The sequence below is a fragment of the Pleurodeles waltl genome, chromosome 9 (genome assembly GCF_031143425.1).
Source record: "Pleurodeles waltl isolate 20211129_DDA chromosome 9, aPleWal1.hap1.20221129, whole genome shotgun sequence".
NCBI lineage: Eukaryota > Metazoa > Chordata > Amphibia > Caudata > Salamandridae > Pleurodeles > Pleurodeles waltl.
In genome coordinates, this window is record NC_090448.1 from 323,023,096 (window position 1) to 323,039,295 (window position 16,200).

Genomic DNA, 16,200 nt, shown 5'->3' on the forward strand with positions numbered 1-16,200 from the left:
ACAACTTTAGCTGTCTATAGGTAGACATATTATGCCCACTACGCTTTGGGTCAGCCCTTGCTCATGACTGGATAGTGTTCTTTTCTACCTCAGTTGTGTGCTCCTGATCTGAAGACTTTGTGCCCCATTCATGTGTTTGTTCAGCCCAGGTATCACAGTAATCTGTCTGGAAGCACTGTATCCTTCCACTGCTTAACTGAGGGGACTCTTATTTAAGATTCAGCACTGTATTTGAATGTTTGTTTCGTTGGTCTCTCTCCCTCTTTTTCCTGCCCCTCCCCTGCACAGCAAAGTACCGATCGTTTGTCTTTGTCAGTGCTTATTTTCCAAGTAAGAAATAACTTGATGCAGTTGCTATAGCACTCCGCCAGTCCGTCCCAAGGAGACGAATGGGAAAGAGGATTGGAGTATGGAATGTTGAAGCAGAGAGATTCCAGAAGGATTGGAGAGATCTCATTGTAGTGTACAAGAATCTTTGTACCATACACTCTCTCAGAGCCACACGTTTCCTCTTCCCTCATCCTACGCTCTGGATGATTGAAGTACAGAAAGGATTGTGCTTAGCCAAGAGATGCACTGAAAAGCCAGTGAAAGAATGCACCAAACCGTCAATTATATGTTAGCCTTGACGTCTCAAACAATGGGTTACCTTTGCCTATTGTCATGCATTGTGCCCTCATTTATATTTCCACATTAGACACTGCCTTCAGAAAGAACTCTCTCTTCAGTCAGACCTAAACAGAGATAATTTGAAGAGCACAGGTGATATGGAATAGACAGCATTAAAGGGAGTTAGACAACACTCCTTTCTTCCACACTATTGGCACCCTCAGGACAATGAGTGGGCATGATTTACTAGAAGGCAGAGGGCAGAAAGACAACCTCTCACAGGTGTGTATTAGCTAAACAGCAGGAAAGCACTTCTGTAAGAAATCCATCATTATTATTTTACATGATCTAGGACCCAAACCATCAATCCCTAACTATCCCATCATCTTTAAAACTCCAGAAGGAAATATCAGGGTATTCTTGCCAAAGCTACAATTTTTCTTAAGCTGTGCCTAGAGAGTGGTCCTCTCTGTATCCCTAGATGACATTGCATTGCCAAATACAGTGCACTTTCAGCTGTACGACTGATGCTCCTTAGCTACTTCTCTGTCATGACCACCTCAGCAACTTCCTTTATTCTACCACCACTTGAGGACCTGCTTCAATACGCTACACCCCAATCCGTTCTCTTTAGGAAAGAGGTTATATGCATAGCAGGTTTACTATGTTTATGAACTACCAGAAAACGAGTAAAGAGAACACAGTTCATTAGATTAGAAATGTTATTTTCTAAAAGCTGGTTCCCACATTGGTGGGACTTTTTCATCTCCAACCTTTGTTATACTTCTAAATTATTTTGTAAACTGGTTGATAGCAGTGAGCATTAACTGGTTTGCTTCCATAACTATGTTATTTCATACTCTTGTGTTCCAGGTGGGTCCCTTCGCACTGGTAGATGAGCCCTACAAATATTGCTTAGATGTTTTCTGCTTGAAAATAACCAGATATTTTAAATAGTGGTCATAATTAGGACTATTTCATAGAGACTGGTCTTAAACAGGTTCCTAATGGGTAACGGTCTACCATCTAAAGTTGGAAAAGTTAGATCTTTGCCTATGGGAGGTATAGTATGTTACGTGCATACACTTCAAACAGAATGCACTGCTCCACTGTACCATATACCAGAGATGGGCCAGAAATCCTCAAATGGTTTGGTGCTCGTGGAAGACATTTGTAAGAAGGTGCGCCACTGCATTCAGTAGTATCTGTAGTGTGGCAACAGACCTTCTGGTAACCTCAAGTAGACACCAAAAACACATCATTGTGAACTTATCCCCTTCCTTGTCCATAAAGGGGCAATTCGTCAGTATGTTTTGCTCAGTTTTTTCGGTGTTAAAAAAACAACTAGGCTTGTAAAACGGGCCTATTTTGGTTACTTGTCTTTGCAGTTTAGCCTTACACCTACCAGTCTGGTCAATGAGCAAGCAAATGGAAGCAGTGTTTGCATTTGGACTGGAGGCTCTGTGTTTTCATGGGCCCAATTACCATGCCAGGATAGGACTTCATGGCTGACTGGGAAGGGATATGCTTCTCCATTCCTTGTGTCTGCATCTGACAGAGTATAGTCTTTAGTAGTGCTGGCAGAGGTCTGTGCACAGAGGCTTCAATTGTGAACTCAATTGCCCACCATTGTAAGCCAAAATAAATGACTATTGCTTGCTCTTCAATCGCAGTATTAATGGGACATCAACGTGTGCCTCAGCCCATGCACAGAAACAAATCTCCTAGGGAGTTTGGAATGGGATTACCTGTCCTGGCACTTCTGAGACATTCTCAAAACAGCAAACGATGACAGATTATGGTCGGTCCTTAACAGAGTATCCCATGGCGTATGTGTGTGTGTGTGTGGGGGGGGGTATCATAGGTATGAAAGCCCAAGCCTCATATATGCTAAAGAAACGACACATGATTATACTATACTTAATGAAAGGAAGAGTAGGTGTGATTCTCTCCAATGAACTAAGCGGGCATGGTGCAGGATGTGGTGGCAAATGCTAGGGACCAACCACCACCTCCTTTGTAACCACATGTTCTGGGTGCTTTACCAGTTCAAGTCGCACCGATTCCTGTTGACAGACAAGGAACCTAGAATCCCATCAGGGTCATCAAAATGTGAGAATGAAAAGAAAGTCAGTCACCTTGCAGCACACTAGGTGATTGGGGTATATGCACCATAACCAGGGATTGACCAGAATGGAGGTGAAAAAATATATCCTAATTCTTCCCTCATGAAACACTATAGGCTGCTGTTAAGAGAACTTATCTGATGGATTTAAATAATCCTGAGTGGTCTTCCATGCTTTGTCTTGAAGCAAGGGAGAAGGCCAATAAAAACAATTAGATGCAGAATTCCAAGGATCAATCAATATAGATTTGCTAATTCATAACCGAATGGTCCTTCTTTCAAGCAGCAATATGTATATCACCGTTTTGATTCTGTAACAGAGGTGATTACAATGCCCTCAAACACTGTTACGCAGCCAAGCACTTGGGACTACAGGGAGTCATTTTTGCAGTTTGTGTAATAAAACTGGTAGTTTCGTTCAGATCGTTTATGAGGTGTGCTGCGTTCAACCGCATAAACAACTCAGGTTGCATTTCAGCCAGCAGACATAGAAAGATTGGAAATTACCATTCATTTTTGTGAAAAGAAAGAAACCTTTAAGCTCCAGATTTTCTACCTGGTTAATGTCATTCCACAGAGAGCACTGCCTTCGGTAGAGAGGACAAAGGACAACCATCACATACACATTTGGAGGGTCACAGCAGCAATCATGCAGTGACCACTTCTAAGAGCAGACTCTGCCAGATCTCTTTCATCAAGTTTATTCCTGCTGAGAGGAACGACTGTGCAGTTAGTTATGCCTGGGCAGCATCAACAATAAAACAGTGCTCAGTGGAAGTCATCAAGAGAGGCTACTCGAGTCTCCTCTGTTCCCTTGCACCACATCCTTGAGTCAAAGATCCACTGTTATCCAGGCAAGTGCCAAGTACTAAAGGACAGAGCAGCTGCAACCAATTATAGCCCTCTGATGGACCACAATCAAACAAACTTCTTTCTGCACCACCTATTCAATATGTCACCACTACACAATATGATACCGGCATTGTTACAATGTTTGTACATTTGTTTGGTCTCAATAGATTTGCAACATGGCTACCTGCATGTTCGCATTTATTACTCATGGTTTACTCACACATTGCATTTATTACTCTTGGAATACTCACGGGTGCTCAACCTTTAAATGCGTTAAACAGAGTTTATTTTGGTCACTTGTCACGCTGGGGTAGCATGAAGATTTCTTCCAAAGGATTTAGCATTCAAGCTTCTGATCTAACTAAAACACTTTATGCAGAAGTCACGGGAAATGGTCTGAGAGGGGCTGGTTATCTCAGGTTTCATGGTAACAACGATGCAAGTGGTCTGGGGAGCACACCATTTATTTACTCCAGTGATGCACCATCTTCACCATTGCTTGTTACAGACATGAGATTGTTAGCTGCTGATTCTACGGTCATAGGTTATCAGAGAACCAGTGCTCTAGTGGCCCTGTTAGGAACACCCGCAGAGATAGATTTGGAGCTGCCACTGCAACCCTGCTGCTTATCACCATAGGTCGTAGCCTTAAGAAGGGATGTAGGGGAACTCTTTGCATGCAGGGAAGGTGGCCCCCTAAGACAGCTTGGCCCTGTCTTTCTTTTCCATCAAAGACTAATGGTTACCCCTAGTATCTTCATGAATACTCTACTGCCAACAGACTAAGAACTGCATGTTGTGTCCATTTGATGACCAGGGGGACCATTCTATTATTTCTCTACTACTGTCTTCCTTCTTCCAAAGTAATTCACAAGGTCTAATTGAATGGAAAGAGGTTAACATGGTGAATTACAGGTGGCTTTGTAGGCACTAGTTTGGTCTATTGCTGCAACTGACAACAGAGCCTCTGCTGTGTCTGTTGATATCAATGTTCCCCTGCCAAGGGAGAAACTCTTTAAATTGCACAGTATGGCAGGGGGTAAGATGGCATGTGTAGGAAGTTGGCTCTGTATGCACTATTTCAAAGTAAGGAATAGTATGCACAGAGTCCAAGGGTTCCCCTTAGAGGTAAGATAGTGGCAAAAAGAGATAATACTAAGGCTCTATTTTGTGGTAGTGTGGTCGAGCAGTAGGCTTATCAAAGGAGTAGTGTTAAGCATTTGTTGTACATACAGAAGCAATAAATGAGGAACACAGACTCAGAGACAATTCCAGGCCAATAGGTTTTGGTATAGAAAAATATATTTTCTTAGTTTATTTTAAGAACCACAGGTTCAAAATTTACATGTAATACTTCAAATGAAAGGGATTGCAGGTAGGTACTTTAGGAACTTTGAATAATCACAATAGCATATATACTTTTCACATAAATCACATATAGCTATTTTAAAACTAGACACAGTGCAATTTTCACAGTTCCTAGGGGGAGTAAGTGTTTGTTAGTTTTTGCAGGTAAGAAAACCACCTACGGGGTTCAGGTTTGGGTCCAAAGTAGCCCACCGTTGGGGGTTCAGAGCAACCCCAAAGTTACCACACCAGCAGCTCAGGGCCGGTCAGGTGCAGAGTTCAAAGTGGTGTCCAAAACGTGTAGGCTTCAATGGAGAAGGGGGTGCCCCGGTTCCAGTCTGCTAGCAGGTAAATACCCGTGTCTTCGGAGGGCAGACCAGGGGGGTTTTGTAGGGCACCGGGGGGGGACACAAGTTAGCACAGAAAGTACCCCCTCAGCAGCACGGGGGCGGCCGGGTGCAGTGTGCAAACACACGTCGGGTTTCCAATGAAAATCAATGGGAGACCAAGGGGTCTCTTCAGCGATGCAGGCAGGCAAGGGGGGGAGGCTCCTCGGGGTAGCCACCACCTGGGCAAGGGAGAGGGCCTCCTGGGGGTCACTCCTGCACTGGAGTTCCGATCTTTCAGGTCCTGGGGGCTGCGAGTGCAGAGGCTTTACCAGGCGTCGGGATCTGGGAGTCAGGCAGTCGCGGTCAGGGGGAGCCTCGGGATTCCCTCTGCAGGCGTCGCTGTGGGGGCTCAGGGGGGGGCAACTCTGGTTACTCACAGTCTTGTAGTCGCCGGGGAGTCCTCCCTGAAGTGTTGTTTCTCCACAAGTCGAGCTGGGGCGTCGGGTGCAGAGTAGCAAGTCTCACACTTCCGGCAGGAAACGCAGTGGTCTTGAAGTTGCTTCTTTGGAAACAAAGTTGCAGTCTTAGGTGAACAGGGCCGCTGTCCTCTGGAGTTTCTTGGTCCTTCTAGAGCAGGGCAGTCCTCTGAGGATTCAGAGGTCGCTGGTCCCTGGGGAGAGCGTCGCTGGAGCAGTGTCTTTAGAAGTGGGGAGACAGGCCGGTAGAGCTGGGGCCAAAGCAGTTGGTGTCTCCGTCTTCTCTGCAGGGTTTTTCAGCTTAGCAGTCCTCTTCTTCTTAGGTTGCAGGAATCTGAGTTCCTAGGTTCTGGGGAGCCCCTAAATACTGAATTTAGGGGTGTGTTTAGGTCTGGGAGGGCAGTAGCCAATGGCTACTAGCCCTGAGGGTGGCTACACCCTCTTTGTGCCTCCTCCCAAGGGGGAGGGGGTCACATTACTATCCCTATTGGGGGAATCCTCCATCTGCAAGATGGAGAATTCCTAAAAGTCAGAGTCACTTCAGCTCAGGTTGCCTTAGGGGCTGTCCTGACTGGCCAGTGACTCCTCCCTGTTTTTCTCATTATCTCCTCCGGCCTTGTCGCCAAAAGTGGGGCCGTGGCCGGAGGGGGTGGGCAACTCCACTAGCTGGAATGTCCTGTGGTGCTGTAACAAAGGGGGTGAGCCTTTGAGGCTCACCGCCAGGTGTTACAGCTCCTGCAAGGGGTAGGTGATAAGCATCTCCACCCAGTGCAGGCTTTGTTACTAGCCACAGAGTGACAAAGGCACTCTCCCCATGTCGCCAGCAACATGTCTCGAGTGCGGCAGGCTGCTAAAACCAGTCAGCCTACACGGGTAGTTGGTTAAGGTTTCAGGGGGCACCTCTAAGGTGCCCTCTGGGGTGTATGTTACAATAAAATGCACACTGGCATCAGTGTGCATTTATTGTGCTGAGAAGTTTGATACCAAACTTCCCAGTTTTCAGTGTAGCCATTATGGTGCTGTGGAGTTCGTGTTTGACAGACTCCCAGACCATATACTGTTATGGCTACCCTGCACTTCCAATGTCTAAGGTTTGGCTTAGACACTGTAGGGGCACAGTGCTCTTGCACTGGTGCCCTCACCTATGGTATAGTGCACCCTGCCTTAGGGCTGTAAGGCCTGCTAGAGGGGTGACTTATCTATACTGCATAGGCAGTGTGAGGTTGGCATGGCACCCTGAGGGGAGTGCCATGTCGACTTACTCGTTTTGTCCTCACCAGCACACACAAGCTGACAAGCAGTGTGTCTGTGCTGAGTGAGGGGTCCCCAGGGTGGCATAAGATATGCTGCAGCCCTTAGAGACCTTCCCTGGCATCAGGGCCCTTGGTACCAGGGGTACCAGTTACAAGGGACTTACCTGGATGCCAGGGTGTGCCAATTGTGTAAACAAAAGTACAGGTTAGGGAAAGAACACTGGTGCTGGGGCCTGGTTAGCAGGCCTCAGCACACTTTCAAATCAAAACATAGCATCAGCAAAGGCAAAAGTCAGGGGGTAACCATGCCAAGGAGGCATTTCCTTACAGCATGAAACTAGAACAGATGTGGATACTCAATGGAGTTGGCAGCAGGTATCAAATGCCACATGATGTATTCTGAAGTACTTAATGGGGCCTAAAACTTTATTAACATCAGCCATTTAGGATCCTTCGTTTCCTTTGTAGTGTTTTGGGGACGCTTGTCTGACAGCCAAAAGATCACAGTTTACGGCATTTTCTAGTGATCTATCAGGGTATCTACTGAGTGCTTGATAACCCATCATCGTAATCAGAATTTTTCTTTCCCACCACTGGAACATTTTTGTTGCTTCAGCATCTTCAGGGTCCCCCCACTCAACCACTTTAATAAAGATTCCTTAGTAATAATGCTGTAATGTTCTTGCTGGCTAGTACCAATGCCCAGAGCCTTGGAAAGTCGGAGGCCTTACTGAAACCAAGAATCTTTTCTGAAGACTATATTAAAACTGTGATACTGTGTCCTTGTCCTTCCTTCAAGCCAGAGATATATTCTCCTTTCAATGCAGATCACAATATTTTTGATAGAACAAGAGCAACACCCAATATCAAGAAGCACATGAGGTTTAACTGATTCCAATTGTCAAGGGCTCCCCTATGCTATTTTCAAAAGATTCTGCTCCCCGCCCCCAACTATTTATTTTCGTTCAATAACCGTGGCTAGGGATTATAGTCTTTTCTCTGTTACTCTGAAACCTGGACAATTGAATGACCTAGTTTAGAGATCAAAAACATTTGGGCTTGAGAAAGCTCAAAGGCATACGTGTCCTGAGCAAAACAAATGTCGGCTGATTTGAATAAGCAATCTTTAAGCCTATGACTAAGTCATCATAAAATCCTTAGATCGACGAAGCTAGTGTTTTATTTTGTATATTCAAGGATAATTTGAGGCACTAACAGAAAGATCACCTCAACAAAGTTCTTATTTCCACCACATCCAAAAACGGGTTCAAATCAAACATATTTAAATGTTCACAGACATCAAACAAAGATGGTGGGTACAAAGCAGATCTTGGGGCGTGGCCAAATATAGTAGCTACCAAATACACATATAGGCAAAACATTTTCTTTCAAAATGAACCTTGAATCGAAGTTTGCAAACATCAAACAAAACACATCAGCAAATCAAACAAAAACAATAGTTATTCAAACTTTAATTAAAACACATCATGTTTCTAGACGACATACCCTCCTCAAAAGAGGGTGGTAAAACATTATAATATAGAAAAATACAATTATTAGAAAAAATTAACGTTGGGCGCAGTTAACATTGAAAAGTAATTAATTGTGACTACTCAAAATACATGCAAGTCACAAGTTAAGGTACGACCTTAAACGCATCACCCAATCAGGTCATAATAACTTAATCTTAACTCATTACTTTAGCTGATTTTTTCTAAATCATTTAAAGAAAGCTCCAGTGTGCATTTCACCATACGTTGAACACTTACCTGCATAATTCGCCCATCTGAGGTACCGAGGTGAGCTATGGTAAAGCCTCCTATTGGAGTTACGAACAGCGAGCTGAAGAGGACATTGTCCATTCTGTCATTGAGGAGGTCCAGCCGGTAGTAGGCAGGGGTGACCAGGGTGGGCTTTTTCAAGCAGTTCACATATGAAACACTTCCTGGAACGTCCGCCTGCAGCAAGAGATAATTAGCAAGCTCTGGTCATTGGCTGGGCAGTAGGTGTCTGTATTTACTCATAGTGAGAACCACACATATATTACCAAAGTATTTACTCATGTCAACTGCACTTGCATGGAAGGCGTATTGTTTTTAATTTGGCCAAGCAAGTGTCACACGAAATGTTCATTTATAAAATGCTCTATAAGCTTTATGTTTTTCTCTCTCTGCAGGGATCTTATCAATTTGTTCGTTTGTTAGAATGGTATTGTTGTTATTCTGTTGAAGCCATTAGACAGCCAAGGTTAATTGGAACTTGGCAGTGTATATGCAATGTGTGAGGGTAGGAGAAATCATCCTGTAGGAGGGACAATGGACTAATGATACATCCAAGATCATGCAGATATGTGTTTCTTTGTCCAGCACTTTGAAACTAAGGAGTCTACCTGCTTCGATAGAACAACCACTCCTCACTGGACCGTTTGGTGAAAAGGCTTCCAGGACCTTCCTTCATGTACTAATTGTGAGGTCCATAGAACAGTTTGCCAGATCCTGTCCTGACTCCACTGAGAGAAAACATTTTCTTGGCTTATTTTCTCCGTCCTGGGTGTTGAGTTTTATGACTGGGCCCCAGAACCTTTCCCCTGAATCTTAAAATTGGTTTATCTGATGCTGACACCTTCCTCTTAGAAATCCCTGTGCCATTTTTGATGCTTTATTTAGAATAGGGAAGTTCCTTTATGGAAACAGTTTATCTCATATTCTGTCTTCTCTTTGTTGAGATATTTTGCATCTTCTTCATAAAATACAAATTCAGATTGCAGTCTTGTTTGAATATAGATGCCTATTCTATAAACTGACTAATTTACTGCTAATTAATTCTATTGTAACTTTGACTAAATTGTTAATAAACTCTTATGGTTTTGACACCATTGTCTCTGCCGTTTGTGGAGCCGCACTGGTTCCACTGATGATGCTAGTTCCTTTCTTACGCTTTCAATCGACAATCAAAGATCCATAAGACTAGTGGCGGGCCTTGTTTGATGACCACACTAAACTGCTGAGATACAAAGACCTCTGCTCCATAACAATTTAGCCCTCACCCACGCCTGGCCTCCAATTACATGTATGTGGGAAACAAAGGGGTCCTCGTAAACCGTCCATTTGGCAGTGGCAGGCACAGTTTGAAGGTGGCACTGCTGGTCCACGTAACGGTGACTGTAGGAAGTTGCCTCTGTATGCACTATTTCAAAGTAAGGAATAGTATGCACAGAGTCCAAGGGTTCCCCTTAGTGGTAAGATAGTGGCAAAAAGAGATAATACTAATGCTCTATTTTGTGGTAGTGTGGTCGAGCAGTAGGCTTATCAAAGGAGTAGTGTTAAGCATTTGTTGTACAAACACACAGGCAATAAATGAGGAACACACTCAGAAACAATTCCAGGCCAATAGGTTTTTGTTATAGAAAAATATATTTTCTTCGTTTATTTTAAGAACCACAGGTTCAAATTCTACATGTAATATCTCATTTGAAAGGTATTGCAGGTGAGTACTCTAGGAACTTTGAATAATTACAATAGCATATATACTTTTTACATAAAACACATTTAGCTGTTTTAAAAGTGGATACAGTGCAATTTTCACAGTCCCTGGGGGAGGTAAAGTAATGTTAGTTTTTGAAGGTAATTAAACCACCTACAGGGTTCAGATTGGGGTCTAAGGTAGCCCACCGTTGGGGGTTCAGAGCAACCCCAAAGTCACCACACCAGCAGCTCAGGGCCAGTCAGGTGCAGAGTTCAAAGTGGTGCCCAAAACGCATAGCCTTCAATGGAGAGAAGGGGGTGCCCCGGTTCCAGTCTGCCAGCAGGTAAGTACCCGCGTCTTCGGAGGGCAGACCAGGGGGTTTTGTAGGGCACCGGGGGGGACACAAGTCCACGCAAAAAGTACACCCTCAGCAGCGCGGGGGCGGCCGGGTGCAGTGTGCAAACAAGCGTTGGGTTTCCAATGGGAGTCAATGGGAGACCAAGGGGTCTCTTCAGCGGTGCAGGCAGGCAAGGGGGGGCTCCTCGGGGTAGCCACCACCTGGGCAAGGGAGAGGGCCTCCTGGGGGTCACTCCTGCACTGGAGTTCCGATCCTTCAGGTCCTGGGGGCTGCGGGTGCAGGGTCTTTTCCAGGCGTCGGGATTTCAGAGTCAGGCAGTCGCGGTCAGGGGGAGCCTCGGGATTCCCTCTGCAGGCGTCGCTGTGGGGGCTCAGGGGGGACAACTTTGGTTACTCACGGTGTCAGAGTCGCCGGAGGGTCCTCCCTGAGGTGTTGGTTCTTCACCAGTCGAGTCGGGGTCGCCGGGTGCAGTGTTGCAAGTCTCACGCTTCTTGCGGGGATTGCAGGGGTCTTTAAATCTGCTCCTCTGGATACAAAGTTGCAGTCTTTGTTGAACAGAGCCGCTGTTCTCGGGAGTTTCTTGGTCTCTTGGAAGCAGGGCAGTCCTCTGAGCATTCAGAGGTCGCTGGTCCCAGGGAAAGCGTCGCTGGAGCAGGTTTCTTCTGAAGGCAGGAGACAGGCCGGTAGGACTGGGGCCACAGCAGTTGGTGTCTTCTTTCTTCTTCTGCAGGGGTTTTTCAGCTCAGCAGTCCTCTTCTTCGGTAAGTTGAAGGAATCTAAATTCTTGGGTTCAGGGAAGCCCTTAAATACTAAATTTAAGGGCGTGTTTAGGTCTGGGGGGTTAGTAGCCAATGGCTATTAGCCCTGAGGGTGGGTACACCCTCTTTGTGCCTCCTCCCAAGGGGAGGGGGTCACATTCCTATCCCTATTGGGGGAGTCCTCCATCTGCAAGATGAAGGCTTTCTAAAAGTTAGAGTCACTTCAGCTCAGGACACCTTAGGGGCTGTCCTGACTGGCCAGTGACTCCTCCTTGTTTTTCTCATTAATTCCTCCGGCCTTGCCGCCAAAAGTGGGGCCGTGGCCGGAGGGGGGCGGGCAACTCCACTAGCTGGAGTGCCCTGTGGTGCTGGAACAAAGGGGGTGAGCCTTTGAGGCTCACTGCCAGGTGTTACAGCTCCTGCCTGGGGGAGGTGATAGCATCTCCACCCAGTGCAGGCTTTGTTACTGGCCACAGAGTGACAAAGGCACTCTCCCCATGTGGCCAGCAACATGTCTTGAGTGTGGCAGTCTGCTAAAACCAGTCAGCCTACACGAGTAGTTGGTTAAGGTTTCATCAGGTGGCATCAGTGTGCATTTATTGTGCTGAGAAGTTTGATACCAAACTTCCCAGTTTTCAGTGTAGCCATTATGGTGCTGTGGAGTTCGTGTTTGACAGACTCCCAGACCATATACTCTTATGGCTACCCTGCACTTACAATGTCTAAGGTTTTGCTTAGACACTGTAGGGGCACAGTGCTCATGCACTGGTGCCCTCACCTATGGTATAGTGCACCCTGCCTTAGGTCTGTAAGGCCTGCTAGAGGGGTGACTTATCTATACTGCATAGGCAGTGTGAGGTTGGCATGGCACCCTGAGGGGAGTGCCATGTCGACTTACTCGTTTTGTCCTCCCCAGCACACACAAGCTGGCAAGCAGTGTGTCTGTGCTGAGTGAGGGGTCCCCAGGGTGGCATAAGATATGCTGCAGCCCTTAGAGACCTCCCCTGGCATCAGGGCCCTTGGTACCAGGGGTACCATTTACAAGGGACTTACCTGGATGCCAGGGTGTGCCAATTGTGTAAAACAAAAGTACAGGTTAGGGAAAGAACACTGGTGCTGGGGCCTGGTTAGCAGGCCTCAGCACACTTTCAAATCAAAACATAGCATCAGCAAAGGCAAAAAGTCAGGGGGTAACCATGCCAAGGAGGCATTTCCTTACAGTGACCATGGGGGTTAAGAGCGGCCTTACCTGGCAGGCTCTGGGCCTGAAACCTCAGCATAGCTGCAAATGGCACACATTAGCAAGCTGAATACTTGTCAGCTATGCAATTTATTGACATCAAAGTAACTGAGTGCCCTGGATACACCAAGCTATGACCTCAAATGTTAAATGACGACCGGGTTCTGCCAAGTTATACTGTCCTGCAAGCAGGGCCGATCCTAGGACTTTTGGAGCCCAGGGCAGAAAGGGAATGTGTAAGGCCCCCCTAATTTACATACAACATGAAAGCACAGAAAATTACATTATAGGAACCGCCATCAATTTATTAGCATTGAGCGGCTTTGCAAAAAACAACTTTATTGGTGCAGATATCAGTAAAATAAACAACATAAATATCAACACTAATAAAATAAGCACATATATTTCAATTTCAATTAACTGGAAATACATTATATTAGTCACACTAGATAGAAATGCTTGGCCTAGGTCTCTCCAAAACATATAAATTTAATCAAATGTTAACAATTTGTTTCCAGATTAGAGCATTAGATATTTACATGTGCCAGTGTATGTGGTATTTATATAGTGCAAACCTAGCCGAAAGGCTTCAAAGCACTCTACCGGGTCAAAGACACAGTCAACATGTGATGGAGTGGATGGTAGCAGCATCATTTTTTAGTTTTTTTTTTTTTTAAGTTGAGTATTCGCAGTTTCCTAAATTGAAGCTGGGCCAGACTGTCCAGATGTATATAACATTCCAGATCCTTGGAGCATAGAGGAGAAAGACCTTTTTCTTGTCTCATCTCTTTTTTAGCAATTTGTCTTCTTCTTCCATAAGGTGGTGTCCTTGCTGCGGTTGTGTGAAGAGCCGCTGTAGATGGCCAGCTTGTCATCCAAGAAGGCAGGGGTGTCAGTCATGTAGTGCAAACCTAGTCAAAAGCAGCGGAGCACTGTACAGGGTTAATGACAAGCATAAAGTCAAGGAGTAATAGGAAAGGTATCTGGGTCACTGACTGTTACTGCATTGTGATGGCTTGACAGATGATGCACCTGGGTTTGAAGATTGTGCGGGCCGGCAGGGGGAAAGAGTTTCATCAAGGCTAAATGATTTGACTATAATTCTTAATGCCTTATGAGGTGTGCTACTGCATGCAGAATGCTCTTAAGGGGGCCAGTGTGGATATAATTCTAAGATGGTTTACCAGATACCCAGTGCTAGATAGGATATGTGCAAAAAAGATATGAAAGCAAATACAACGGTTAACTATATCATGACCTCTATTAAAGGCAGCACCCTAGTAACTGGAAAACACCAGAAACTACCAGAATAAAATCATATGTAGGCTAAAAATGGTCATGTCATATGCCAGGCGCCATGGCTACAACACCCCCCTCTGAACCCTTTAAATGTTCCGATACTAATAATTCATATACACATAGATGGTTCCTGAGTGCCTTTAATTTTGTAAATTAGCATGATGAAGATTCATTTGACAGATTTGAGATACATCTCCTCTCATTTGATAAAGACATAAATGGGAGGAAGCTTCCTTGCTGGACTTCAGTTGATCATAGGGGGGCATCAGCCTCATCAGTGGCCAAGTGTAACTCAAGCATTTCATCTTTCACTTTTTTTGTAAACTTTAGTGAGTCGCCCTAAGTGGGATCGGTATGCCCAGATGGGGATCCTGTGCATACTGCATTACTGGTACTAATTTATACCTGGCTGATAATCCTAACTAGAGTGACACATGTCACAGGTTGCTTGTGTTCTGGTTCTGGAAAGGCTGGCAGTCCAGTCTGAACTGTTCCCTATTGGAGCAGGGTCAAAACTGATTTGCATATTGTTGGATCCAACCTTAGGTGACACAGTGTGCACAATGCGGATGGAGTGGGATGCAGCTGAGTAATTGCTAGTTGCTAAGATTAATTCAAGCATTCCAACCGTCCCTATTAGTATACTTTTTTTGTGGACAGTAAAATACAGCCATAATTTGGGCACATTTGACGCATAAACCCACGAGGCCACAGTCCCATTGCACTTGCTGCACTATTGATAGCTATGCCCTTCAGAGGGGTCTCTTGCCTTGGGCCTTGCAGCCATGGACCAGTGCTGCAAGGCCCAGAACAGAAAGCTTCCTCCCTTAGGTCTCTCAGCACTGGACCAAGGCTGGTAGGCAGAGGTGAAAATGGAGCTTTCCTGACCTTCGCAGCCCTGGATCATGACTGTGCAGTACATGAGAGAAGGGACCAATGGTATAGTAATTTAGCCATGCACCCTGGTGCCTGAAAATGATGCTGGTCAGTAAAACAAAGCCATAATCAGGGTGTATTGGGTCCAAAACATCTATGAGCTCCGATGCCATTGCACCTGCTGCACTACTGATAGCTACTGCCCTGAGAGAGGCCCCGAATAAGCCTCACAGCCATACTCCTGCTCTGGTAAGCTCATGGACTGGCACCTACTCCTCTGAGTGTCCAACCACAGCCAGCTGTAATGCCTATTGGAGGGAGGGCCTCTCCCAGGTCTCACAGTTCTGGAACCAGTGTGCAATACCCATGGAATACAGGCAAGTAGCACTGCAATGGTGCCACGGGTGATGGTGCAAAGTAAAATTGACCCCTCACTCTTGACCACTGGTTACACATTAAAATAAAGCCATAAATTGGGAACATTGGGCACCTAATACCACTGGGCCCAGAGCCATTGCATTTGCTGCACTTCTGATGGCCATGCCATTGACTAATATCTATGCAACAGCAGAAAAGGAATGTGTTAGGCCCCTCCAATTTGCATACAATGTGAAATCACATCACAGGGCATGGCTTCCACATAGCCTGCCAATACTACACCATGGCTATGAGGTAGAGGGAAGGGGTCTGCACTCGCTTACAGCTTGCAACCATGGCCTAGTGCTGCAAGGCCCAGGATAGGCAAGCCCTCTACCATTAGCCTAACAACAATGGTGTAACACTGCAAGCCCAAGTCAAGGATGTTCCCTCCCATGGACCACCCTTCCCACCCATGATGTTGCCATATCCTCTGGCCTCACAGCTATGATGTAGTGCTGCAAGGCCCATGGAACGTGGCCCCACTGTCCGGCGCTTCACATAAACGGTCTGATGCTGCAAGACCCAGGGAAGGAGAGTCCTCTTCCCTGGGCCTCATATCCATGTTCCTCGGCCAATGCTGCAAGAGTCAAGAAGGGTAGCCAATTTTCACTTCACAGGACAATTTGTGCCTTTGGAGAAACACTGCATGTGCAGAGTCACATTTTGTGTGCAGAGTCTTCTGAAGATGATTATTGGGGAGCAGGGGAACTAAAACTCACTTAGCAATTTTTTGTGGTTTGATTCCAAATCCCTCTTCTAAAAGAAGGTCATGTTATAAGTTAACTCAGCTTGA

The 16,200-nt window shown here is 45.7% G+C and overlaps 1 protein-coding gene across 1 annotated transcript in view; it reads right to left on the reverse strand.

The window, feature by feature from the left end:
• MST1R (macrophage stimulating 1 receptor) overlaps positions 1-16,200 on the reverse strand; it is a 352,783-nt gene that overhangs the window by 165,279 nt on the left and 171,304 nt on the right. Inside the window, exon 3 of the mRNA XM_069206831.1 lies at positions 8,761-8,949. Within this exon, the coding sequence (XP_069062932.1) occupies positions 8,761-8,949 (189 nt within the window). The remainder of the gene's footprint in view (positions 1-8,760; positions 8,950-16,200) is intronic.